Raw genomic sequence first — 26,829 nt, 5'->3', positions numbered from 1 at the left:
TCTGAAGTCATGTCCTCTTGTTTGAATCTTCCCAACTCTCAATGGGGAAAAGCTTATCCACGTCAACTCTGTCTATCCCTCTCATCATTTTAAAGACCTCTATCAAATCCCCCCCTTAACCATCTGTGCTCCAAAGAATAAAGACCTATCTTATTCAACCTTTCTCTGTAACTTAGTTGCTGAAACCCAGGCAACATTCTAGTAAATCTCCTCTGTAGTCTCTCTATTTTGTTGACATCTTTCCTACAATTTGACGACCAAAATTGTACACCATACTCCAGAATTGGTCTCACCAATGCCTTGTACAATTTTAACATTACATCCCAACTTCAATACTCAATGCTCTGATTTATAAAGGCTAGAAGACCAAAAGCTTTCTTTACCACCCTATCTACATGAGATTCCACCTTCAGGGAACTGTGCACAGTTATTCCTAGATCCCTCTGTTCAACTGTATTCCTCAATTCGCTACCATTTACTATGTACGTCCTATTTTGATTTGTCCTGCCAAGATGTAGCACCTCACACTTATCAGCATTAAACTCCATCTGCTTAAATCTGATCAAACTTAATGTGCGGGGATCGCTGGTCGGCGCGGACACGGTGGACCGAAGGGCCTGTTTCCGCGTTGTATCTCACAACTAAGCTGATCAATCCAGTGAGTCTTCTCTGCAATGCTTCCTTATTCCTCCTGAAACAAAGAGATCAAAACTGCAGCAATACTCCATCACCACTGGCGGTATAGAGGACAGTAAAAGATGATCTCATTGGGTGCCATTTTGGGTCAAGACCCTTCTTGAATCTGAGAGTCAGGGGAGAGGGAAACTAGAGATAGGGAAGGATACCAAGATCATGTAAGGCGTGAAAAGGACAGAACAAAGCAGAAGATGATCAAGGAAATGCACAATAACTTATTGTTGGCTGAGGTAATGATGAGGTATCTATCTATCTATTTATGTCGTTCACTCCAACTTGGGGTTGAGTGGTGCCATCTACTTCATGATGTCCTGCCACTCTCTTCTGTCCTTAGCTTGCCGGCTAGCTTTGACCAGAGAGTTGATGTTCTTTTTGCTGCAGTCTGCTTTCAGGCAGTTTGTCACCATCTTTTTGGTGGTCTTCCTCTTGGGCGGTTGCCATGGACACGTGCCTCATGCTAGTTTGGGAAAGCGCGATGGTGGAATTCGCTGGATATGGCGAAGTAACATAGTCTTTTTATTGTAATTCTGTCCAGAATGGTTAATTCCTTACCAAGGGTTGCACACACGGAGGTGTTCCCGATCCTGTCGAGACGTGACACTCCCATTATTTTTGCGAAGGCACATCATTTCCAATGTTGAAAGTCTGATTCCATCTTCCTTCTTTAGTGTCCATGTTTCCGCTCCATACTGCAGTGGAGAGCACGTACTTTATAGAGCTCGATCTTAGTGCTGCTTCCGATGTCTTTGGCGCTCCATATCTTTTGGAGTTTTTGAACAGTCCCAGCAGCTTTCCCAATGGGTAATTTTACATCTTCGGAGCAGGATCCAGCTGTGTACCAACAGTAAAATTAATTAAACAGTGAAGCTACTAGGAGAGCTAGAGTGGGGGAGGGATGGAGAGAGAGAGGGAAAGCAAGGGTTACTTGAAGTTAGAAGAATCAATATTCATTCTGCTGAGGTGTAAGCTGCCCAAGTGCTGTTCCTCCAATTTGAGCTGGGCCTCACTCTAACAGTGGAGGAGGCCCAGGATAGAAAGGTCAGTATGGGAATGGGAGTTAGTGTTTAGCAACTGGGAGACCGCTTTAGCCCAGGTGGACTGAGCAAAGGTGTACAGGGAAATGATCGCCGAGACTGCGTGTGGTCTCGCCGATGTATAGGAGTCCATACCTCGAGCAGTGGACGCAGTCGATGAGGTTGGAGGAGGTGCAAGTGAACCTCTGCCTAACCTGAAAGGACCATCGGGGTCCTTTGATAGACTCTAGCGGAATACACTTAATCCCTTCATCAAAGCCATTAATACAGGCAGTAAATAGCTGAAGCTCTGGTCTTGACGCCTGTGGCACCCCAGTAGTTAGATCTAGCTAACCTGAAATGACCTAATTCTCTATCGTCTGTAAAGTACTCAGCCGTCCTTCCTGTGGGTTGTCTCAGGCAATCAACAAATTGTTATCCATCTGCCAGATGGAAAACAGAAACTCAACACTTCTCAATTATTGGAGACACAATTGTAGATAAAAAACCATTGTTTGAGGAATTCAGCAGGTGAGGCAGCAACTGTGGAGGGAAATGGACTGTTGTGTTTCAGTCCGAGACCCTTTCTCTGGACTGTAGGAAGGGGGGTAGCTGGAAAGAATTGGGGGGGGGGGGGAGGCAAGAGGTGGAATACAACACATGAGGAGGGTGGTTAGAGTCAGGAGGGGCGGGGGAAAGTGCAATCTGATGGAATGGGAAGGTAATATAAGGGAGATATGTAAACTCTTTGAACATCACGAGCACTGAATTCTCTAATTTCACCTTTCACATCCAGCCTCCACCATATCTCCATCCCTCTCTCTAATTTCAGGTAACCTGCTACCCTCAGTCCTCCCAACCACCTAGATCCTCCCGCGACACTGCGCCCCCTCTCACCCACTTTCTTCGCCTTCCACTCCATCTGCCCATCACCCACACACTCCTCCCATCGGGTCCTTAACCTCCCCTGCCCCCACCCCCGCCGTTCCTGTCTGCCCACATCGCCTCCCTTATTTGGTCCCATACACCTCCTTCTTTTCCATCAGACCATCCAATGCAGCCCCTTATCACCTCCACCAAGCACAACCCAGCCTCTACCATAATCTCCATCCATCTCTCCCCCACCCAACTCCATCCACTAAATCATCCCTCGGCACCCGATAAGCTTCTCGTGTGCTGGCTCCAGCCTTCACCCCCCCCACCCCCACATCTCTTTTATACCAGCTATCTCCCCTCTACTCTTTCATAAGGTCATAAGTGACAGGAGCAGAATTAGGCCATTTGGTCCATCAAGTCTACTCCACCATTCAATCATGACTGATCTATCTCTCCCTCCTAACCCCATTCTCCTGCCTTCTCCCCATAACCTCTGACACCCGTACTAATCAAGGATCTATCTATCTCTGCCTTGAATATATCCACTGACTTGGCCTCCACCGCCTTGTGTGGCAAAGAATTCCACAGTTTCACCACCAGTCAAGAGGAAGGATTTTAGTTTAGCTTAGAGATACAGTGCAGAAACAGACTCTTTGGCCCACCAGGCCCGCACTGATCCTGGAGAAAACCCACACAAGTCACAACCTCCGCAGTTTTGGGGACAGAGCCTTCTCCAGGGCAGCTCCCAGGCTCTGGAACTCCCTCCCCCAACTGATCCGCAATTCCGTGTCCCTCACCATCTTCCAGTCCCGCCTCAAGACCCATCTCTTCACCTCTGCCTATCCTTAGCCCCACGTCCCCGTCCCTTTTCATTTGTGCATTAATTGCCTCGTACTGTGTTTTGTATTGAATTCTGTCTTTACTTTGTGTACTAGTCATGTCTCTACTATTTATTTCATTCCCCTTACATGTTTTTCCTCTACATGCTCAATTTTTGTAAGGTGTCCTTGAGACCCTTGAAAGGCGCCCATAAATAAAATTTATTATTATTATTATTATTAACGTCTGAGCTCCATACAGACAAGCAACCGTACCAGGGTCTCTGAGTTGTACTGCTATGCCACCGAGCCTCCCTTTGAGTCTCGACCCAACATTTTGATTACCCCTTCATAGCTGCTGCATGGCCCACAGAGTTCTTCCGGCGGCTTGTTTTTGCTTCCCACTAATTGCTTGTAATTAACATATCTCTTCATGGTACTATTTTAATTTGTATGGATATATATATTTTTTTAAATGGCTGTAGTGACAAGGGCAACACTATAGGCAGTGTAGAACAGAGAGGAAGAGCCATGATGGTATTATTTGTTAGATTTGTCAGATGTATCCATGCAACTGAGGTTTAGTGAACAAGCATTTTGTTCGTAATTGTATAATAAGCAAATATCAGGAAGCTCGTGCCTGTGAAACTGACATCTAAACAGGAACTGAAGACAGGAAATGGGCCCCAGGTTTGAAAATGTCTTCATTGTCTGTAATGTGCTGAATGTGAAATGGACTGATTTGGCTTTAAGAGAAACCTATATTATTTTATCATTGGTTGTGTTTTCAAGTTAAGATCTATCAATATCAATAATTCTGTGACACATTTGTTTAATTAAAATGCAGTATACAAACAATGAAATCACCTTAAAAGGATGTGCTATTTAAAAATAGTACAAGAGGAAGTATAGTTTCTAACTAACTTCCTTTAAAAATGCCGCAAATTGTAAAAAAAATAATGAGTTTTCAAGTTTTAAGAATAGATGAATTAAGTTAAAATTTTCCATCTGGTGAACAGCTAAAAAGTTTTCTACCAATGTTTTACAACTCATTAAGTTCCCAAGTTTTTTTTAGTTTATAATGTTGCTCTTGCTTTCATTAATATCATTTTATTTTTCCATTTTAATAGTTTTTCTTTGCATCTATAGTGCATGTTTTAATGAAGCAACCTGGTTTAAATGCAAAAACAACTGTATAAAATCAATCTTACACTTGTCTTTTGTTCATCCTTGAAATAATATGACAAACTGTTTGCCTTCCATCACAGTGAGGAGGTGCCTGGAGATTCACTGTGATGGATGTTTGTGTTAAATTGTGTTCATTGTGTGTGTTATTGCTTTTTTCTGTCACGACTGCATGGTACGAAATTTCGTTCAAACTTGTTCGAATGACAATAATGTCAATACAATTCAATCATTATCTTGAAATAAAACCCAAACACAAACATCTTGTAAAAAACATAATGCTGATTCTCCAGGAAACTCTTATCATTCTTACTTTGAATTTAGCAAGGTGCAGCACAAGAACAGGCCCTTCTGCCCACAATATCTTTGCTGAACATGATGGCAAGACCATCACTGATCTACCTGCCTATAACCCATATCCCCCCATTCCTTGCATATCCATGTGCCTATCCAGAAGTCGTTCAAATGCTAATAACATATCTGCTTCAACCTGACAGTGTGTTCCAGGCACTCACCATCCTCTGTGTTTAATAAAATACTTGCCCTGCACTTCTCACCTATAATCTTTCTTTCACTAGATTATAGTCTGAAAATGACATGCAGAATCATGATATTTGGCTTTGTCATCTCGTTGAAAACCTGGTTTCTTACGCTTGAAGAGGGGAATTGGAGAGGGGAATAAGTAATAGCTGAAATTCATGGCAGGAGGAGAATATTTGGCCATTGTATCCTTGTTGCATGCGAATAGTATATCCAGAATGACCTTCATTCCAGTTTTGGGTCCACTGTCCTTTAGACAATAAGATAGTATGAAGAAGGGTCTCAACCCAAAACGTCACCCATTCCTCCTCTCCAGAGATGCCGTCTGACCCACTGAGTTACTCCAGCTTTTTGTGTCTATCTTCAGTTTATACTAGCATCTGCAGTTCCTTCCTAGACAATAAGATATTATCTATTCATTTAACCACCCTTTCAGTCAATTACTTCGAAATACCCAATGGATAGGTACATTTTTCTCGAGTCCACTCCAGCACTTCTACCAATTACATGGAACATATCTCATTATTGTTATTGACCTCTGTTAATGAAAGCAATCCTTCCTGTGCATTATATCAAATCATAGATCTCTATTTGGCCTCCCTTGTTTCAAAGTAATTAATCCAGCTGAGCCAACATTCTCCATTCTCACAAACCTCCCTTCTGTTCTCTCAAATCCACATCGGAGAACAAGTCTTGAATCATTTGCTATAAAGTCCTCCAGCTTCAGGATAGGTTGGGTACTCAATGTGTAGGAAGGAACTGCAGATACTGGTTTAAACTGAAGATGGACACAAAGCTGGAGTAACTGAAGGGTCCCTTCATAAGAAGGGTCTCGACTGGAAACGTCACTCCAGAGATGTTGGAGGTTTTCAACCATATTTCCAATGAGATTACAAAGTTGCTCCAGCTTTTTGTGTCTATCTTGGGTGCTCAATGTAGTTGATGTGTTGGCTGTGTGAGATGATCAACTGTATGTAGTCCTTCTAGTGGCGACATTGGAACAAAATTGATTGTACACATTTTCCATTGTCTCTGGTTGAATTTACGAGTGGCAAACACTAAACTTAAATCTTTATGCAGTCCATGATTCTGTTGTGAGATCCTTTTCATTGCAACAGCTAACTTTGAGATCTTCTTTGTTTCTATTCCTCCTTCGTTTTGGGAGTAAATCCATTGGTTTTGATCAGCTGATTGGCAAAGCTGCTGCCTTATGTTGCATCTTTTTGAACCCATGTGCATATTTACATTTGAAGACACGCTATTGTGCAGAAAGTCGATGCTACATCCTTCTGATGTACATCAGAAAAAAAGAAGCAAGAAAATGTTTGTGAAATGGCTTGATAGTTGTCCAAGCCAGCCTCCACTCCAGCTCTTCAGTGCACACTTTTATATGTTGGAACCTAGTAACCCAGTTGCATTTTGATGAGCGGGAACATGAATTGATAACATACAGGGGGAACATTCAAAATTGCATTTACGTGAAGCAGGTTAACATTTTCGGGCTGAAGTTTCCCCTCACCCATGTAATCTATATTTAGTGGATTTAATTGATGGCGGGACTGTCATATGAGGAAAGATTGAAAAGACTAGGCTTGTATTCACTGGAGTTTAGAAGGATGAGGGGTTATCCTATAGAAACTTATAAAAGGACTGGACAAGCTAGATGCAGGAAAAATGTTCCCAATGTTGGGCGAGTCCGGAACCAGGGGCCGCAGTCTTAGAATAAAGGGGAGGTCATTTAAGACTGAGGTGAGAAAAAACTTTTTCACCCAGAGAGTTGTGAATTTATGGAATTCTCTGCCACAGAGGGCAGTGGGGGCCAAATCACTGGATGGATTTAAGAGAGAGTTAGATAGAGCTCTAGGGGGTAGTGGAGTCAAGGGATATGGGGAGAAGGCAGGCACGGATTATTGATAGGGGACGATCAGCCATGATCACAATGAATGGCGGTGCTGGCTCGAAGGGCCGAATGGCCTCCTCCTGCACCCATATTCTATGTTTCTATGTTTAAATGTTTAGTTTAGTTTAGAGATCCAGGGTGGAAACAGGCAATTGTACTCCGAGATCGTATAAACTTATGAACCAAACAGATCAAATTGGAATTCATTTTAGCTGTTCTCTTTCATGCCTCAGCAACGTATTGTACCGGGTGGCATTACCGTGATGGAAAGTGTCCATTTTCCAGAGAAGTTTGCTCAAACTGACTTGATCCATGCCCAAGGTTGTCAATGCTCATCCACAATTGGCATGACAACTTGCTGCACACGTTTGGGCGATGGGGATGTGTAAATGGCAGGGTTAATATGGAGGGGAAATGGATAAAAGGCTATTTTAAAGCCACTAACCAATAACTTTTGAATTGTATGCTCACCAGATTTGGTTAGATTTGTTTATTTGCCATTCCATGTTGCACTAAATAACTGCAATTTGTACCTGTTGTGCATTCTGCTATATGCGGCCCATGTATAGGGTACAATTAGATGGCCAAAGTTACCGATTTAGATCTAGTTGGCTCTCATACTACACGCATTACTTGATTAATATACAAAATGAATAGATAATCCTTATGTGGGTCTATTTTTTGTGAAAATATGTAGTTTGTTATGCTTTAATGGATATTATATTTGGAATTTTAAATGTGGTGTCACATTTCAATTCCTAAGTCTCTATTGCCCAGGCTAAATATTTGGAAAAAGTAATTTTTTTCTTTATTTTTTCTTTTTTCTTTATGCAGCTGTACACAATCATGAAAATATAATCTTCTAATCTGCAGTTACTGCCATTTTGTTTATTGGGGTTGATATGGGAAAGAATGTCTAGTGTAAATGACCAAACTTTGTAATATTAAAGATCATACTGGACATTTTTAACTTGCACCCAATTCTATAATTGTATCCTATTGTTGCTGCAAGTGTTTAAAAAGCTGTAAATGTCACTCTACCCGTAATGGGAGCAAAGATAACACCATGCAGTATATTTGGAGATTTTCTTATGCTAAACATACTTTTCAGCTGCTAACCTTTTTTGGGTTTAATTATAATTGACGTTAGCAGAAGGTGTTCCACGTCTTGCGTAGATTGGTTTGAAACTAAAAGCAAAAGATACATCAAGGGTGTGTATCAACATTGCCTACTCACAGCCGGGGGTGGAATGACTTCACTATGATAAATTGTGCATTTTAGTGGATGCAGTATTTCAAAAAGGAAGTGTAACCTCATTTATGGTTTGACCTTATCAGTTGTGCTACATGGTTGTGGGGCGTAGATACGGCTGGGTAGCTTTGGGTGTCAGTTGACGTCAATGAATCATGTGGCGGTGATCGTCACCGAGCTGAGGGGGTTAATGTTGCTGGAGTATTATTTCACCTTTCTGCAATTTGGTCTTTTAAAAGGGCAGCTTATTAATCTTAGCAGGATAGGAAACGTACAATGTTTAGTTATGTTATAACATATTCATAAGTAGAGTCTATTTTAAAGTCACAAAGTTTTCCTTCAGTTCTCGATGCCGTGTAAGTGTTTGAAAAATATTTGAACAAAGCTGCCCAGAGTATTTGATCAGATTTGTCTTGTTTCCTTTCGTGGTGGCACAGTGGCACAGCGGTAGAGTTGCTGCCTTACAGCGCTAGAGACCCAGGTTCGATCCTGACTACGGTTACTGTCTGTACGGAGTTTGTACGTTCTCCCCGTGACCCCATGGGTTTTTCCCCGGGTGCTCCGGTTTCCTCCTACGTTCCAAAGACGTACAGGTTTGTTGGTTAATTGGCTTTGGTAAAGATTGTAAATTGTCCCCAGTGTGTAGGGGTATCGCTGGTCAGTGTAGACTCGGTGGGCCGAAGGGCCTGTTTCCGCGCTGTATCTCCAAACTAAACGGAACCAAACTTTTCTGCTAAAATTAGACATTTGATTCAAATGGTCCAAAATAAAACAAAACTGAAAATGACAATCTTTATTTGTCATGTAAAGGCCCTGTCCCACGATGCCAGTTCACCCAAGAGCTCTCCCGAGTTAAAAAAAAATCTAACTCGTGGTAAGTACGTAGAATGTACGTAGCGGGTACGTTGGAGCTCGTAGCGGCTCGTAATGCTAACGGCAGGTACTCGGGAAACGCGGAAACTCGTGAAGCTTTTTCAACAGTGTGAAAAATTTCCAAGAGTAAAGAAAACACTCGTGATGAGGTGCCACGAGTTTGACTTTTTTCTTTAACTCGGGAGAGCTCTTGGGTGAACTCACATCGTGGGACAGGCCCTTAAGGAATTTAACTTTGTGTCAGAATATCATCACAACACCATGAAACACTTCTGATGGAGTAAACTGTAGGTCAGTCAGCATCTCAGGAGGAGATGGACAGGTGACGTTTCAGGTTGGGACCGACCAGAAACATTAGGTATCCATGTTCTTGAGAGATGCTGCCTCACCCGCTGAGTTCCTCCAGCACTTTGTGTCCTTCTTTTTGTAACTGGAGCATCCCCAGTTCCTTGTTTCTCAACCATGAACCAGTTAGCAGTTTGAGAATAACATGAAAATTAAAGTTTTTCATTCATTCAGTTCCACAGGAAGAGCTGCTTCAGATCGCAAGCTATGACCTGAACGTGGTGAGCTTGTGCTTCCAGGTGTTTCTCCCCGATGAACATGGCAGCTTCACAAGAGCTCTTCCACCAGTTGTTTCCAACCCTATATTTGACAACAGTGAGTCTCAAACATCCAGATTGCCAAATCACCTTGTCTTTGCATTTATCATAGCATAAACATGGTAACTTTGGGATCACTTTCAGCTTTCGGAATTGGTTTCTGGGATTGTCTTTGGACTAAATCTTCTGTTTCCTTTTCATAGCCAACTCATGCCAGCTTCTGCAGATAGACACAAAATGTTAGGGTCATTCAGCGGGACAGGCTGCATCTCTGGATCGAAGGAATGTGTGATCTTTAGGGCCGAGACCCTTCTTCAGACCGAAGAAGCGACTCCAGCATTTTGTGTCTATCTTCGGAGTAAACCAGCGTCTGCAGTTCCTTCACCCAAAACTGCTCACAATACTCCAAATGTGGTCTGACCGGTGCCTCGTAAAGCCTCAAAATTACATCCTTGCTTTTATATTCTAGTCCTCTCTAACTGCCACCAAAGAGCATGACCGCACACTTTGCTATGCTGCATTATATTTGCCACTTGTTCGCCAGCTCTCTCAACCGGTCCAAGTTCTTCTGCAGACTTCCTGTTTCCTGAACCTGCCCCTCCATCTATCTATCTTTGTATCGTCTGCAAACTTGGCCACAAAGCCAACAACTCCATCATCCAGATCATTGACATATAACGTGAAAGGTAGCGGACCCAACACCGAGCCCTGCTGTGACCTCTTGCTTTGCTTTGGTTTTTGGCAACATTTATAGAGTTACTTGTTTGTCATTTGCACTAATGCTACCTTGAAATGAAAGAAATACATTAATCTGCAAAATTCTCCTGTACATTCTTTATCATTCAGTAGCCACTGCATGTTTCAATGCATTTCTGATTTACAGGGGCACCAAACACGGCAGAATTGAAAATTTGTCGTGTCAATAAGAACACTGGAACTGTCAAGGGAGGAGATGAAGTTTTTCTATTGTGTGACAAGGTTCAAAAAGGTGAATCATTACCCTTAGATTTTCAAGTTTTTAGTGTATTTCTGCAGTTTGTTACAAATATGATATCTGAAAATAATTGTTATGCAATTTTTAAAATGCACCTCCTCCACTTGAACTTACTTTTTCAACTCTTCTAGGGAATTTCAAAATGTACTGTAACTGAACTGGGAGTGTCATTATGCTGGTGCATGTGGCATTGCTATTGAATAAAACTAGCTAATTTCCTTAAATTTGTTTGATGTAATTCAAATGGTCGTAATTTCTCGTTAGGTCAAAATAATTGGGTGTTGCTCAAAATTTAGAGTGTCATTCCTCTTACACAGATAAGGTCATGTGAAAGGAGTAGAATTAGACCATTCATCCCATCAAGTCTACTCTGCCATTCCATCATGTCTGATCTATCTCTTCCTCCTAACCCCATTTTCCTGCCTTCTCCCCATAACCCCTGACAACCGTACTAATGAAGAATCTATCTATCTCTGCCTTAAAGTATCCATTGACTTGGCCTCCACAGCCTTCTGTGGCAAAGAATCCCACTGATTCACCACCCTCTGACTAAATAATTTCCTCCTCATCTCCTTCCTAAAGGAACATCCTTTAATCCTGAGGCTATGACCTCTGGTCCTAGAGTTTCCCACTAGTGATTCCATCCTCTCCACATCCACTCTATCCAAGCCTTTCATTATTCGGCAAATTTCAATGAGGTCTCCACTCATCCTTCTAAACTCAAGTGAGTACAGACCCAGTGCAGTCAAACACTCATCGTATGTTATAGCATGGGAAGAGGACATTTACAGGAGTGATTTCATTCAATAATTCTTAAAGGGGTAGATTCCCTCCAATTTACTTATACCACAGTTATAATTGCTTGGCCCAAAAATCTCAGTAACTGATGTACTTGTGGCCAGAGCATCTGGGGTGACGGAGAAACTGAAGGAAATCCACATTAGGCAGGAAATGGTGTTGGGTAGACTGATGGGACTGAATGCTGATAAATCCCCAGGGCCTGAATGTCTGCATCCCAGGGTACTTAAGGAAGCGGCTCTAGAAATCGTGGATGCATTGGTGATCATTTTTCAATGTTCTATAGATTCAGGATCAGTCCCTGTGGATTGGAGGGTAGCTAATGTTATCCCACTTTTTAAGAAAGGCTGGGAAAGAGAAAACAGGGAATTTTAGACCAGTTAACCTGACATCGGTGGTGGGGAAGATGCTGGAGTCAATTATAAAAGATGAAATAGCGGCACATTTGGATAGCAGTAACAGGATCGGTCCGAGTCGGCAAGGATTTACGAAGGGGAATTCATGCTTGACTAATCTTCTGGAATTTTTTGAGGATGTAACTCAGAAAATGGACAAGGGAGAACCAGTGGATGTAGTGTACCTGGACTTTCAGAAAGTATTTGATAAGGTGCCACATAGGAGATTAGTGGGCAAAATTAGGGCACATGGTATTGGGGGTAGAGTGCTGACATGGATATAAAATTGGTTGGCAGACAGGAAACAAAGAGTAGGGATTAACGGGTCCCTTTCAGAATGGCAGGCAGTGACTAGTGGGGTACCGCAAGGCTCGGTGCTGGGACAGCAGCTATTTACAATATACATCAATGATTTAGATGAAGGGATTCAAAGTAACATTAGCAAATTCGCAGACGACACAAAGCTGGGTAGCAGTGAACTGTGAGGAGGATGCTATGAGAATGCAGGGTGACTTGGACAGGTTGGGTGAGTGGGCAGATGCATGGCAGATGCAGTTTAATGTGGATAAATGTGAGGTTATCCACTTTGGTAGCAAAAACAGGAAGGCAGATTGTTATCTAAATGGTGTCAAGTTGGGAAAAGGGGAAGTGCAACGGGATCTGGGGCTCCTTGTTCATCAGTCAATGGAAGTAAGCATGCAGGTACAGCAGGCAGTGAAGTAAGCGAATGGCACGTTGGCCTTCATAACAAGAGGAGTTGAGTATAAGAGCAAAGAGGTCCTTCTGCAGTTGTACAGGGCCCTAGTGAGACCACACCTGGAGTATTGTGTGCAGTTTTGGTCCCCTAATTTGAGGAAGGACATTCTTGTTACTGAGGGAGTGCAGCGTAGGTTTACAAAGTTAATTCCCAGGATGTCGGGACTGTCATATGCTGAGAGAATGGAGCGGCTGGGCTTATACACTCTGGAATTTAGAAGGATGAGAGGATACCTCATTGAAACATATAAGATTGTTAAGGGTTTGGATACGCTCGAGGCAGGAAACATGTTCCCGATGTTGGGGGAGTCCAGAACCAGGGGTACAGTTTAAGAATAATGGGTAAGCCATTTAGAACTGAGATGAGGAAACAGTTTTTCACACAGAGAGTTGTGAGTCTGGAATTCTCTGCCTCAGAGTGCAGTGGAGGCCGATTCTCTGGATACTTTCAAGAGAGAGCTAGATACGGCTCTTAAAGATAGCGGAGTCAGGGGATATGGGGAGAAGGCAGGAACAGGGTACTGATTGGGAATGATCACATTGAATGGCGGTGCTGACTCGAAGGGCTGAAGGACCTACTCCTGCACCTATTGTCTATTGTCTATTGTCTATTAACGAGGCTTATGCATTTATATCTATAGATGACATTGAAGTTCGCTTCTTTACTACTAACTGGGAGGCTAAAGGGTCGTTTTCCCAAGCTGATGTCCATCGGCAGGTTGCCATTGTTTTTCGAACACCAGCATATTGCCAAACTAATATCACCGAGCCTGTATCAGTGAAGATGCAACTTCGCAGACCTTCGGATCAAGAAGTCAGTCAGCCTATGGAGTTCCGATACCTGCCAGATGAAAGAGGTAGAGGCATAGATTCTCAGAAACAGATTCTCAGAAGCTAGCATTGAAACAGGCCCTTCGGCCCAACTCATCCATGCCGACCACAATGCCTATCCTGCATTTGGCCCAGATGCTCCTAAACCGTTCCTATCCAGGAATATGTTCAAAGGCCTTCTGATGTTGTAATTGTACCAGCTGCCACCACCTGCTCTAGTTGTGTACCCAGCACTATCTGCGTGAAAAATCTGTCTCTCAGATCCCTTCTATATCTTTCTCTTCTCATCTATTAACCTATGTGCTCTAGTTTTAGACTCCCCAATCTTGAGATCAAGGCCTCTCATCATTTTATAAGCATCTACAATGTCACCCCTCAGCTCCCTTCACTCGAAGGAAAATACTCCCATCCTATCCACTCTCTCCTTCTAACTAAAGATCTTCTGTCCAGACGACTTCTCCACCCTCTCGAGCTTAACCCTATCATGTCTCCAGCATGGCAAGCGGACTAGACACAGTACTCCAAGTCTAGCCTCACCAAAGCTTTCCACAACTGTAAACATAACATTCTAATTCCATTGCTCAATACTTCGTCTGATGAAGGCATGTGGAGCATTTGCATTCTTCACCACTCTGCCCTGCCATTTATTGTGTATGTTCTGATTTAAGTTCCCAAACTTGGCATCAATCCAAGTCACATTTCCTCGGGTGTTCCTTTGCCCACCTCTGGAGTTGATCTAGATCCTGTTGTAACCCAGGACAACCTTCGTCACCATATCACCAGTTTTAGTGTCATCTGCAAATTTCCTAGGCATACCATCTACATCAGCCACATCCTCATCAATCCACTTGGTCACTACCTCTAAAAGAACTCAATCGAATGCATGAGGCATAATACTTACTAACAGGTACTTGCACAGTCATTAAACTAAAATGTCCATGGTACAATGGACTTTAGACTTTAGAGATACAACATGCGACTGAGACTGCGCTGATCAGTGATCACCCCATACACTAACACTATCCTACACAATAGGGACAATTTACAATTTTACCAAAGTCAATTAACCTGCGTTGGAGTGTGGGAGGAAACCAAGGTACCTGGAGAAAAGCCACACAGTAACAGAGAAAACGTACAAACTCTGTACAGACAACTCCCATAGTCGGGATTGAACCGGGATCTCTGGCTCTGTAAGGCTGCAGCTCTACCGCTATGCCACTGTGCTGTGCTAAGTCCATATAATTCAGCTGTGGTTAGAAATTCAATGTTTGGAATCTAGGCTTTCAACTACTATTAAACTTTCAGAATGCTACAGTACATGAATGTGCTCTGCTTTCTCTTCCCCATCAAATGAAGGGGTTGAACTGTGTTGAGCCAAAGAATTTTCATGCAAAGTTGAATCAAGTGTTGGCAAGTTATTTAACTTTGGAAAGCATCAGAGCTGAACCTAATCACAATGGCAGATATACTTTTTTCCGCTTTTCTTACATTGGTTGATTTTACTTTGTCATTGAATCGTAAAATAGGGAAACAGGCCTTTGGCCTACTATTCCTATGCAAATCAGATTAAACATCCCCACATTTCCATTAACTTCCCCAGATTCAGTCACTCGGGGCCATTTACAAAGAATAGCTTTGGAAATAATAATTCTTTAGAGAAGAGGTTATTAGGTTTGTTATTCTCACATGTGTTGAGGTACAGTGAAAAGCTTTGCTTTGCATGTTATCCAGACAGATAAGATAATACATTTAAGAAAGAACTGCTGATGCTGGTTAAATCGAAGGTAGACACAAAATGCTGGAGTAACTCAGTGGATCAGGCAGCATCTCTGAAGAGATGGAATTGGCGATGTTTTGGGTTGAGATGCTTCTTCAGACTGAAGATAATAGTGTACATAAATACAGTGACGTCAAACGCAAGTACAATAGACAGAGCAAAGGGAAGATACAAAGTGCAGAAAATAATTCTCAGCATTGTAGCGCGTCTGTCCCATAGACATAGTGCGGGGATCGCTGGCCAGCACGGACTCGGTGGGCCGAAGGGCCTGTTTCTGCACTGTATCTCTAAACTAATCAAAGTCTGCAATGGGGAAGAGGTGAATTAGACTGTACCCTAAGTTATGGAAGGACCATTCAGAAGCCTGATAACGGAGGGGAAGAAGCTGTTCCTGTATCTGGTGGTGTGCACTGTCAAACTGCTGTACCTTCATGTGGACAGGAGCAGGGGGAAGAAGGAATAACCAGGGTGGGACACGTTTGATTATGTTGGTAGCTTTTCCAAGGCAGCGTGAAGTGTAGGTGGAGTCAGTGGTGGTCTGTGTGATGGACCAGCGACGCCTCTGACTCCCTAAAATTTCATGCAGTCTGGGCAGATCTCTTCCCAAACCAAGCTGACATACAACCCTTTGCTTTACCCATTCCTTCTCTCCAGAGATGCTGCATGTCCCGCTGAGTTACTCCAGCACTTTGTGGTTGCCTTTGCATGACCACATGTAACTTTGCTCTTTACCTTGATGCTAATTATATATAATGTCTGTAATTGCTGTAAACTGCTGAGAAAGATGCCGATCGTCCCTACCTTTTCTTATTGTTACAATTTTATTTACTTATTTTATTGTGGGAATGATGGCTTTACCACAAAGACCTAGAATATTGATTAATTAATGTTCGGGTGTTAAATTTTGCATGATGTTCATGTGAAGATGGTTTCTATGTCAAACATACTTTATAAAGACAAATTGTCCAATCTAGAGAAGCCTGCAAAAAGCTCTGCAATTTTACTGATATTTTTCCATATGTTTCATTCCTTCAACTCCATTGTTCATTTTCTATTTGTACAGATAACTATTTTTCTGAAAAAAGAAAGAGGACAGCAGATGTTTTCCAAAAGATATTGCAGGATTGGGCACCAGGTAAGAACATGTTAAATACATAGCCCAAGTGTGTTGATTGCATTTTAGTTTGGGGATGATGTTAGGCTGTGAGCTGTGGATATCACATCCCAGAAAAGCCTCATTTTCCAACCCCTTCTCAAACTGACCCTAACCATTCAAATTTATGGTGAAAGTTCAGAACTGAACCGTCGTACCACAGCCAGAGGTGCTGAACTACTATCTACCTCTTTGGTGACCCTCGGACTATCCTTGATCGGACTTTGCTGGCTTTGCCTTGCACTAAACGTTATTCCCTTATCATGTATCTATACTCTGTAAATGGCTCGATTGTAGCCATGTATTGGCTTTCTGCTGCCTGGTTAGCACACAACAAAAGCTTTTCACTGTATTTCAGTACACGTGACAATACACTAAACAGAAACTAACTAAAGTTTCATGAACTTGTTTTGCCTTGTTCCATAATTTTGTGCTGATACAGAAACCGACACTATTTTGCTGTTGCTCAGCATTCTCGTGGCCTTTTGCCTGATGAAAATGGCTGTGTTTTTATGGTAGAGGAGGATTAAGGGGACACACAATCCAATTAAAGAACTAAATCATTACACATGACAAATGCATATACCTAAATTGCTGTCTATTTCAAACAGATAGTGGTGAACTCAAATCGAGATACATTTATCTAACATTGGCAATTGCCTATTGTTTTTGACTTGACACAAAATGGTTTTCCCATTTTATATTTGTATAACACTAATCTATATTAATTTCATATTTTAATCCTCATCAATGCAATTTGAGTTTTGCTAAGAAACAAATGGCTGGGGCATTATAACAAAATGTGCTTTATCAGCCTTTCAAAACCACCAAGATCTGTTGAGGCACATATAATTTAGTTTAGAGATACAGTGCAGAAACAGGCCCTTCGACCCACCAAGTCCGCACCGACCAGCGATCCACGGATATTAACACTGCCCTACACACACGAGGGACAATTTACACTTATACCAAGCCAATTAACCTACAAACCTGTACGTCTTTGGAGTGTGGGAGGAAACCGAAGATCTTGGAAAAAACCCATGTGGTCATGGGGAGACATACAAACTCCGTACAGACAGCACCCATAGTCGGGCTCGATCCTGGTCTCTAGTGCTGTAAGCACTGTAATGCCCCTGTCCCACTTAGGAAACCTCTGGAGACTTTGCGCCGCACCTAAGGTTTCCGTGCGGTTCCCGGAGGTTGCAGGTGGTTGCCGGAGGTTGCAGATAGTGGAAGCAAGTAGGGAGACTGACAAAAACCTCCGGGAACCTCGGGAACCGCACGGAAACCTTGGGTGGGGCGCAAAGTCTCCAGAGGTTTACGTTCAGGTTTCCTAAGTGGGACAGGGGCTTAAAGGCAGCAACTCTACCACTGCGCCACCGTGGCCCCCAATTTCCAATTGGTATTTTCCCAACTATAAAAAAAGGAGGCAGCTTAATTTGGGATTCTGCCAATTTTGCCTGAGGAAAACTTCATTTTCCATGCCTTCATACCCATAAAAAGGTGTCAGATATTTTCCTGGCATCATGCTTTTCAGTAGTATGACTTGCACCAGAAATATACCAGAAAGAAACTGCAACAAGGTGCAGATAGTGGAAGCAAGTAGGGAGACTGACAAAAACCCAAGTGCAACCCACTTTTAGATGTTTTGGTGACCAACAGGACTGTTAACCAATGTGTCCTGTTACTCTCAACAAAGGATACTTTCAAAATAAACTAATGTTGTGCCGATAGTGTCCTGGTTCATTTCTGCTCTCTGTTGAAAGTAACAATGGCACATGTGGTATGGTCGAGTCTGTAAATATTCTGACACAAGACGTCATTCCGATACACATTTTGGACGTCATTCTATATCCATGAGTTATACAAAAGTGTTAACATTCTGCACAATAGGATCTACTCAGATGAACGTTAATGTTATTCTGTAGCGTCTGCACATCAGGGAAGTTTCAAAATCCAACTGTAACCTGATGTTTATTTTGAAATATCATAGATGTACAATTGAGCCAAAACCGAGCAGACAAGATCTCTGTTGGTTTACCTTCCATGAGAAGACCGTATCTACCCTCAAACGCAATTAAACAAGGTAGGAGACCGTGTCAATAAATGCACAGATTTTGACTAATCTGTAGTTATTAGGTTGAGACCACTTTTACATCCTAACCGATATATTAAAATTGCAAATTTGGACATTTTCTGGAATTCGTAGAAAAATCAAAGTAATTGCATTTCCTGGTGACTGTAAACACGTTGACAATTTTCAATGAAACAATTAGAGGTATTTTGCTATTATTCATAAGAACACAGAAGGTTGTGGAACCTAAGTCGAGGGATATTTTTAAGCCAGAGATCGATAGATTCTTGATTTGTACGGGTGTCAGGGGTGATGAGGAGAAGGCAGGGGAATGGTGTTAGGAGGGAGAGTTAGATCAGCCATGATTGAATGGCAGAGTAGACTTGATGGGCCTAATTCTGCCCCTGACACGTGATAAAGAATTCGAGAATAATATCACCATATCACGTGGGATTTTGGAAATTAGATTTTAATATCATGTAACAAGTCTGTAGTATAATACTGTAACTTTGAGAAACAAATGCAATGGATTGAATCAAATATAGCCAATACAATTATTTGCACCTATACATTAAATTTTGAAATGAATCAGTTTTTTTTTACTCAGCATATTTTCTAGTTATTAAGGTAACCTGCAAACTTGTACTGTGCATATGGAGTGAGATTTATTTTTAAACCATTAAGTGTTGGATATTTGAGCAGTTTCAACATTGTCACTTGGATCGCTATAGATTTATTAAGGTGTTATACCACATCATTGTATAATTAATACTTTGGTTCCTCATTTCATAGAGCCTCACAATCTATTTTCTGGACTACAACAGATGCATGCAGCATCAACGTCACAGCAGCATTGCAAGAACCAAAATCCTAACATTTATAACAGCACAGTTACTGCAAATTCAAACCAGATCTTCTCGTCTAGCCAGCCAACAATAGTACCTGCGGCCATATCAACAGCTGGTGCTCAAAGCTGGTCTCAAATGCCTGCAGATTGCAAAATGGAATTGCACCTTCACCCAACGGGAAATAGTAACGCATTACCAGTGCTTGATGAAGATGTGCTGAAATGTTTGGAACCACCTGACCAGAACTGTGTGTTACAATCGGCGGGCTTTAGACATGACACTGACAGCAATGGCATCGCAACTCAACAGATCCAACAACCTGGTGTTTTCAGCAGAGCTGATACTATCGTCAGTCAAAGCCCTCGCATTGGTATGCAGATGCTTTCCAATAACTGCATGAACCATAATGAGATGCATTTGGTAAATACAAACTGCGAGCAAGCTGTGTCCATGTCGGATCTCTGGAAATCATCAAGTCAGCAACCATCTTATTCCAACCAGGGTGTTCATTTGGCAAATAATACCATGGGAAACAACGCTGCCATCAAAACTGCTCAAGCAAATTTGCAACTGCCTGTTAGCATGCGTGTTAATGGTGTCTTTGGAGATTTGAACAAGGACCTGGCTTTCAATGGAGGCATGCAGATAACGGACCTCATGGCAAGTGATTTATACAGTGTTGATGGAGCTGAAGGGAGTGAGTGTACAACCTCAATCTCTGACCATGTAGACCTGGAGTTCATTAATAATGGAAACCTCTGGAGATACTGAATGTTTCTACTTCAAGCAAATTCGAAACGAACGCTTGGGAAAAAACAGTTGCTGTCTACAGCGGGGATTGAATATAGATACATTCCTCAGTCATTTGTTTATATACACTGCAGTACAAAAGAACTGCTTTATGCTTTGTCTCATTTTTAACATCTGGTTGATTCTTTTTTTTAATCAATGATCATAAATTTTATGATTGATGCAACACAGCATTTTAACGTGTGTTAATCACACATCATCGCGGTTTTTTAGAAAATGCACAATATCACTATCTGACCTGTTGCAATATCCCTTGCTCATGAAGTTCAATGTGTTGAAAGAATTGTCAGGCAGACGAATCGTGAAGCTTGTCTCAGCCAAAATGATTTGATACAGCCAGCTAGAGTATGCCAGCAGACTTAAAAATCTTACACCTGGTATGTGCACAATATTGGATATTATCTCATGAACTGCTTCCCAGTTACCAAGGAATGGAGGTTTACCATTTGACTGTTTTAAAAAAAATATATTCATTGAAACCTGGGTTGTATAATTATAAGCAAAATCTTGTTTGAAGCTTTTATCATGGTTTTAACAGTTTTGTGGCCAACTTTACATGCTGCTCCCAATGTACTGCAGCTTGTAGGATATGAAAGAAACCTTGTTCAGTAATAATAATTATAAGAGAAAATTAACTGGGATTTTACAGAATATGAATGTATAAATTTTCACCTTGGCTTTCTTGTGATGTCCTAAGCATTTGTAACGAGAGGACCTCTCTTCTCTCTCTCTCAGCAAACTGTGGGGAATGAGAGTATTTTGGTGGTGCAGAACATGCAAAGTGTCGGTGTAATCTGAGAAACTAAAATACTGAAGGCTGTTCAAGATTTGGCTGGTCACAACTTTCAGTAAGAAATACAGGTTTTAGGTTGAAATAGAAGCAGCAACAATGAAACCAAAGGAAGATGATGAGGCCAGAAAGAGGAGAGAAAATCTGAAATGGAGTGACAGCCCAAACTTCAAATGAAAAATGAAAAATAATGCTGGCAAGGGAAAACAATTCCATGAATTGTGATTTGGCAAATAATATGTTTCTCCCTCTTAAATTCTCCGAAAACCGAAACTTCACCTATTCCTTTTCGCCAGTGATGCTGTGTGACCTGCTGAGTTACACCCAGCTTTTTGTGTCTAATGTCAGAGACTATGTCGGGTGAACATACTAAAAGGTGCTATGAATGTGAATACAAGCACACATAGCTTGGGTGGTAGAAAATCCACAAGAATCCACAAGTATGTAAACCAAGTGACAATGTCTGAGACTCAGATGGCCAAGAAGTGCTAAAAATCTGGATGAAATGTTGCACTATTTATTAGAGAAAAGATACTACTGATCTGCTGGAATATAATAAGAATGTGTAGATGAACTTGGTTTCACATCTCTGGTTATTAATGTTGTGTGAGAAGCCAAGCAAATAAAAACCTACAGATTCAACCTAAACAAATTGGCATATTAAGGGCAAAAGGGGTTGTAGTAATAATGTCAGGTCAGGGGGAGTTTCCCCCCCTCCACGGGTACCATGTAATCCCGTACTACCTGCTCCATGGTCAGATAGTCAGCGACTAAACTGTCTCCCCCACCTGGTTTGCCAGGTGAGGAGGGGGCTGTGGACCCCCAGCGGGACCAAAAACATGCCTTGTCAAAGGGCGGATGAGCTCGCGAGCCAACGGCCATCCACACTTCAGTACACAGCATTGTAAGGAATGGTGATAAAGCACACTTGCCAAAATCCGATACTTCCAGTGGCGGAAGTCCGCAGGAACTGGAGGACAGAGATGTGTGGTGCGTCCGTCACCGTTCCCGTTAGAAACCAGCACCACTGCGTCGCTAATGTTTTCAACGATGATGAAAGAATGAAGTAGTAATGCTGCTCAAGAAGCATCAAAGAAAGACCCTGACTATTGAGAAAGAGACCTTACGTCTTGTACTATCTTGTCAACAACTTGAGCTAAATGCCACAAGCAGTAATGGAGTAATGTGATAGTCGTTAGAGTATATGGGACGACAGATGGCGCAGTGGGCTAAGTGTTCGGCTGGCAACCGGAAGGTAGCCGGTTCGAATCCCGCTTGGAGTGCATACTGTCGTTGTGTCCTTGGGCAAGACACTTCACCCACCTTTGCCTGTGTGTGAATGTGTGTGAGTGATTGGTGGTGGTCGGAAGGGGCCGTAGTTGCAGATTAGCAGCCACGCTTCCGTCAGTCTGCCCCAGGGCAGCTGTGGCTACAGAAGTAGCTTACCACCACCGAGTGTGACTGAGGAGTGAATGAATAATGCGATGTAAAGCGCCTATATAAATCCCATTCATTATTATTATTATTATCTACTAGTGTCCTTATAAAGGTGCAACACGAATCGGCAATGGCTGTTTTATTGGAGTTTTATGCTGCAAACTTTTGCACAAAAATCTTGTACGTTGCAAGATATAACCAAGATTGCATATGTGGTTAAAAACAGAATCATGGAAAAACTGAGATCAGGTCGAATCTGTGGAGAAAGAAGCAGTTATGCTTTCATGGTTATGGCCTTGCATCAAAAAAATTATTTCTGAATCATCTCATGATGATTGTTTGCAGAATATACGATCCCATTTGATTTGTTCTGATGCAAGGTCATTGAACTGAAAAGTTAACTATTTCTCTTTCTGTAGCTACTGCAGGATCTGCTCAGCACCTCCAGTGTTTTGTTTCTGTTCTAGATTTCGAGCATCTGTGTTTTTATTTTGCTATTATGAATGTCTGTCTATAGTATAATAATTGAAAGAAAATAAAAAGCGACGAATATGGTGCCTATATATTGTACAGAATATACTGGTGCAAATGCTTTCATTAAGAACGTGATGCATGTGAGTAGGTTTTTATTACAACCTAATAAAGGGCCTGTCCCACGATGCGAGTTCACCCAAGAGCTCTCCCAAGTTTTAAAAAAAAATCAAGCTGGTGGTACCTCATCACGAGTATTTTTACTCCCGAGTACCTGCCGTTAGCATTACGAGCCGCTACGAGACATCCACGGGCTCCGAATTACCCGCTACATACATTCTATGTACTTACGAGTTTTATATATATTTTAAACTCTGGAGCGCTCTTGGGTGAACTCGCATCTTACACAGGCCCTTAACTGTTCTCAGAAGATGTGTTGCCATCTTGTATATCCATTGGAGACATACGGATTTCTTCCCGAATGGTGGCTTTCCCTCTACCGACCACTGGACAGCGCCGATGACCAGGTCATTGATCATGTCTCATCAATCTCTCGCACATCTCCTCTTATCCCATGTCCTGCACAGAGCAGAGACTGAGTTTACTTCGCCGTTGCCTTTCACCACACTGCACTCCACATTCAATGAGTCATGCTTCACAATCTTTGCTGGCTTCAACAAGATTCTAGCAGCCCTCAGTCGCACATTCCCCTCTCCTTTCACAAAATCAAAAGGATCACTTCCTGGTCACTAAGGAAGCATCCACACCAATTTCACGGGTATGCACTAACAAAATCGAACATTTGTAAATCAGCAAAGCTGAAATATCAACAATCTTGTATTGGTTCATTCGTCACATGTTTAAATTATAATGTTTTATTTTTACTTGTCTACTATATATCATGTTGCTTGCGAGCAAAGCACCAGGGCAAATTCCACTGTATAAATACTTGGCTAATAAAATGAATTCAATTCACGTAATATTTAATGAGCTGCGGCGAAAAAACATTGTTTTGAGTGCGATCTTGAACCTTTTGCTGCCACTATCCAAATCCTATTGTTTGACTGTATAAGCATTCATTATATTACATCTCTATCACCACTTTAACAGTGTAGTCAACGCTGTGATTGTGGTTAGTAATAATCTTGATGAATTGTGATCTGTTCCTAGTTTTTGATTTAAGTTCTCAAGGTGATAGAATGACGTTCATTAGAAAATTAGATTTTATGAATTTTGATTGTAAAGTTGTAATTGTATAAGGGGCTTCCCTTAATGTTTGTAATGACTGTGTCAGCCTAACTACTCACAAGGAAAGTTCTCAACTTAGAAACCCCGATTTTTGGTAATTTGAATGTAGAATTGTAATATTGCTTGCTGTAATTACTCTTTATAGGCAGTATAGATTTTTAAATCAGTATTTCACAGGCACATGATGTTATCCCTCTTTCCCACCACCACTCAAATCTTTTTCACTTTGACGTTCAAAATGCTTTAACATATAATTACTGTCATTATTAACTTTGTTTAAGAAAGAACTGCAAATGCTTAAAATCAATACAATACAATACAATACAATTTATTTGTCATTTGGACCCCTTGAGGTCCAAACGAAATGACGTTTCTGCAGCCATACATTACAAAACAAAAAGACCCAAGACACAACACAATTTGCACAAACATCCATCACATCGCTGTGATGGAAGGCAAAAAAACTTATCTCTCCACTGCACTCCCACAACTGGAGCCCCAGGTCATTCCTGTTGGAGGCCGCTCCACGTTGCAGCCCCAACGACAACGGAGACCCGACAAAGAAAAGGTCGGGTCTCCCGTGCAGGGAAAGATTTTAAAGTTACCCCCCCCACCCCCACACACATACCCAAACAAAAAAAATAACAAAAACTACATAAAAACGAGACAAAAAATAAAACACAGACGGGCTGCAGAGGCCGCTGCTGACAAGAGTCGCGCCGCCCGCCTACGGTAGACAAAAATGCTGGAAAGACCAAGCGCCGGCTTGGCCATTGCTTCGCCCGGTTCACAATAACCAACCTGATCTCCCGGTGGCTCAGCACTTCAACTCCCCCTCCCATTCCGAATCCAACCTTTCTGTCCTGGGCCTCATCCATTGCCAGAGTGAGTCCCACCGCAAAGTGGAGGAACAGCACCTCATATTTCACTTGGGTAGTTTACACCCCAGCGGTATGAACATTGACTTCTCCAATTTCAGGTAGTCCTTGCTTTTCCCTCCTTCTCCTCCCCTTCCCAGCTCTCCCACAGCCCACTGTCTCCGCCTCTTCCATTCCTCCCCCCTCCGTCTGAAGAAGGGTCTCGACCCGAAACATCGCCTATTCCTTCTCTGCATAGATACTGCCTCACCCGCTGAGTTTCTCCAGCATTTCTGTCTACCTTCTGTCATTATTAACTTTATTTTTTTGTATCTTTCAAATAAAATTTGTTTGAAATCTATCTCATTGTATTCATTTTTTTTAGTTGGATAATCCCAGCTAATGTGACATTGCAGCAGGCACCGTTAGTAAAAGTTTGAATTGGGTAAAAATGGCAATGTCTGAGTTAGAAATTGTTGCTTGGATGCAACAGAAGTTCTGCCTCTTCTTGGACTCCTGCAGTACTCGATGTGTAGAAATACATAGGACAGCAGTACAGACTAGGATAGATTTGTCTGAATTTCTTCAATAGTTACTCACTGCAGAAAATCTTTTATTCGAACACACCTGGTGGTGCAGCGCCAGAGACCCGGGTTCCATCCCGACTACGGGAGCTGTCTGGATGGAGTTTGTACATTCTCCCCGTGACCACGTGGGTTTTCTCCGAGATCTCGGTTTTCCCCCCACACGCCAAAGACGTATGGGTTTGTAGATTAATTGGCTTGGTATAAATGCAAAATTGTCCCTAGTGCATGTAGGATAGTGTTAATGTGCAGGGATCGCTGGTCGGTGCCGACCCAGTGGGGAGAATGGCCTGTTTCCACATTGTATCTCTAAACCAAACATCTATATGTGAAACACAATCAAAAGCCGCTGAGATCAGTTGGCAATTCCAACATTCAAATTGGAAAAACTAGCCATGTTATACAAGGTTATACATGTAACAGTTTACTGAAACACAATATTAGGCCGAAGAAGGGTTTCGGCCCGAAACGCTGCCTACTTCCTTCGCTCCTTAGATGCTGCTGCACCCGCTGAGTTTCTCCAGCACTTTTGTCTACCCACAATATTAGGCAACCTTCAATAGTGCCTGACCACCTTTTTATGCCACTACATGAAGTGGAAATATTCAATGAACAATGCAAAACAATTTCAAGGAATTAAATTGGGCAATTAAATAAAATCAATGAACACACAACTGTTATCATTTAACCTAGTGTGTAACTTAATGCTGCAACTTGATGAACATTTTTTGAGCAGCCACTAGTAACCATGATTATTATGACATTAATGCAGAGGAAACTGGTAACAATTGTAGCGTTTGGATAAAGAAAATGAACAACACCACAGTATTTTTCCTCAGATGGAAATGGGCATTTTAATAGTGTTTTAATGGAGCCTCAATCGATTAAGTGACCCAGCAGATGCACTATCTGGAGAGGTCAGCAAGTATAAGGTGGAGCAGAGGGCGCTGGTGTCTACAAGCCATCAGTCTGAAGAAAGGACTCGGGCAGAAAAATGGCCTATGTCCTTTGCTCCATAGATGCTGCCTCACCCGCTGAGTTTCTCCAGCACTTCTGTCTACCTGGTCTCGACAAAGCAGGTATGGGTACGTCAATGAATCCTTTGGTGGGTGAAAGAGAAAACAGACTAAATTGTATCAAATCATTCTTACTGGGCTAATATTCACTGGAAATTAGAAGAATGTGGGGATCTTATAGAAACATATACATTTCTTGAGGGATTGGACAGGCTAGATGCAGGAAAAATAATCC

At 42.0% G+C, this 26,829-nt stretch overlaps 1 protein-coding gene across 1 annotated transcript in view; it reads left to right on the top strand.

Annotated features, from left to right (window-relative positions):
• The window catches only part of rel (REL proto-oncogene, NF-kB subunit), a 47,114-nt gene extending 25,872 nt beyond the window's left edge, over positions 1-21,242 (top strand). The window contains exons 6-11 of the mRNA XM_033025160.1: positions 9,673-9,813; positions 10,639-10,743; positions 13,340-13,555; positions 16,370-16,441; positions 18,453-18,545; positions 19,326-21,242. Coding sequence (XP_032881051.1) covers positions 9,673-9,813; positions 10,639-10,743; positions 13,340-13,555; positions 16,370-16,441; positions 18,453-18,545; positions 19,326-20,152 — 1,454 coding nt within the window. The 3' untranslated portion in view covers positions 20,153-21,242. The remainder of the gene's footprint in view (positions 1-9,672; positions 9,814-10,638; positions 10,744-13,339; positions 13,556-16,369; positions 16,442-18,452; positions 18,546-19,325) is intronic.
• Positions 21,243-26,829: the final 5,587 nt, after the last annotated feature.

Source organism: Amblyraja radiata, chromosome 8, assembly GCF_010909765.2.
Source record: "Amblyraja radiata isolate CabotCenter1 chromosome 8, sAmbRad1.1.pri, whole genome shotgun sequence".
Taxonomy (NCBI): Eukaryota; Metazoa; Chordata; class Chondrichthyes; order Rajiformes; family Rajidae; genus Amblyraja; species Amblyraja radiata.
This window is presented reverse-complemented; position numbering and strand designations above follow the sequence as displayed.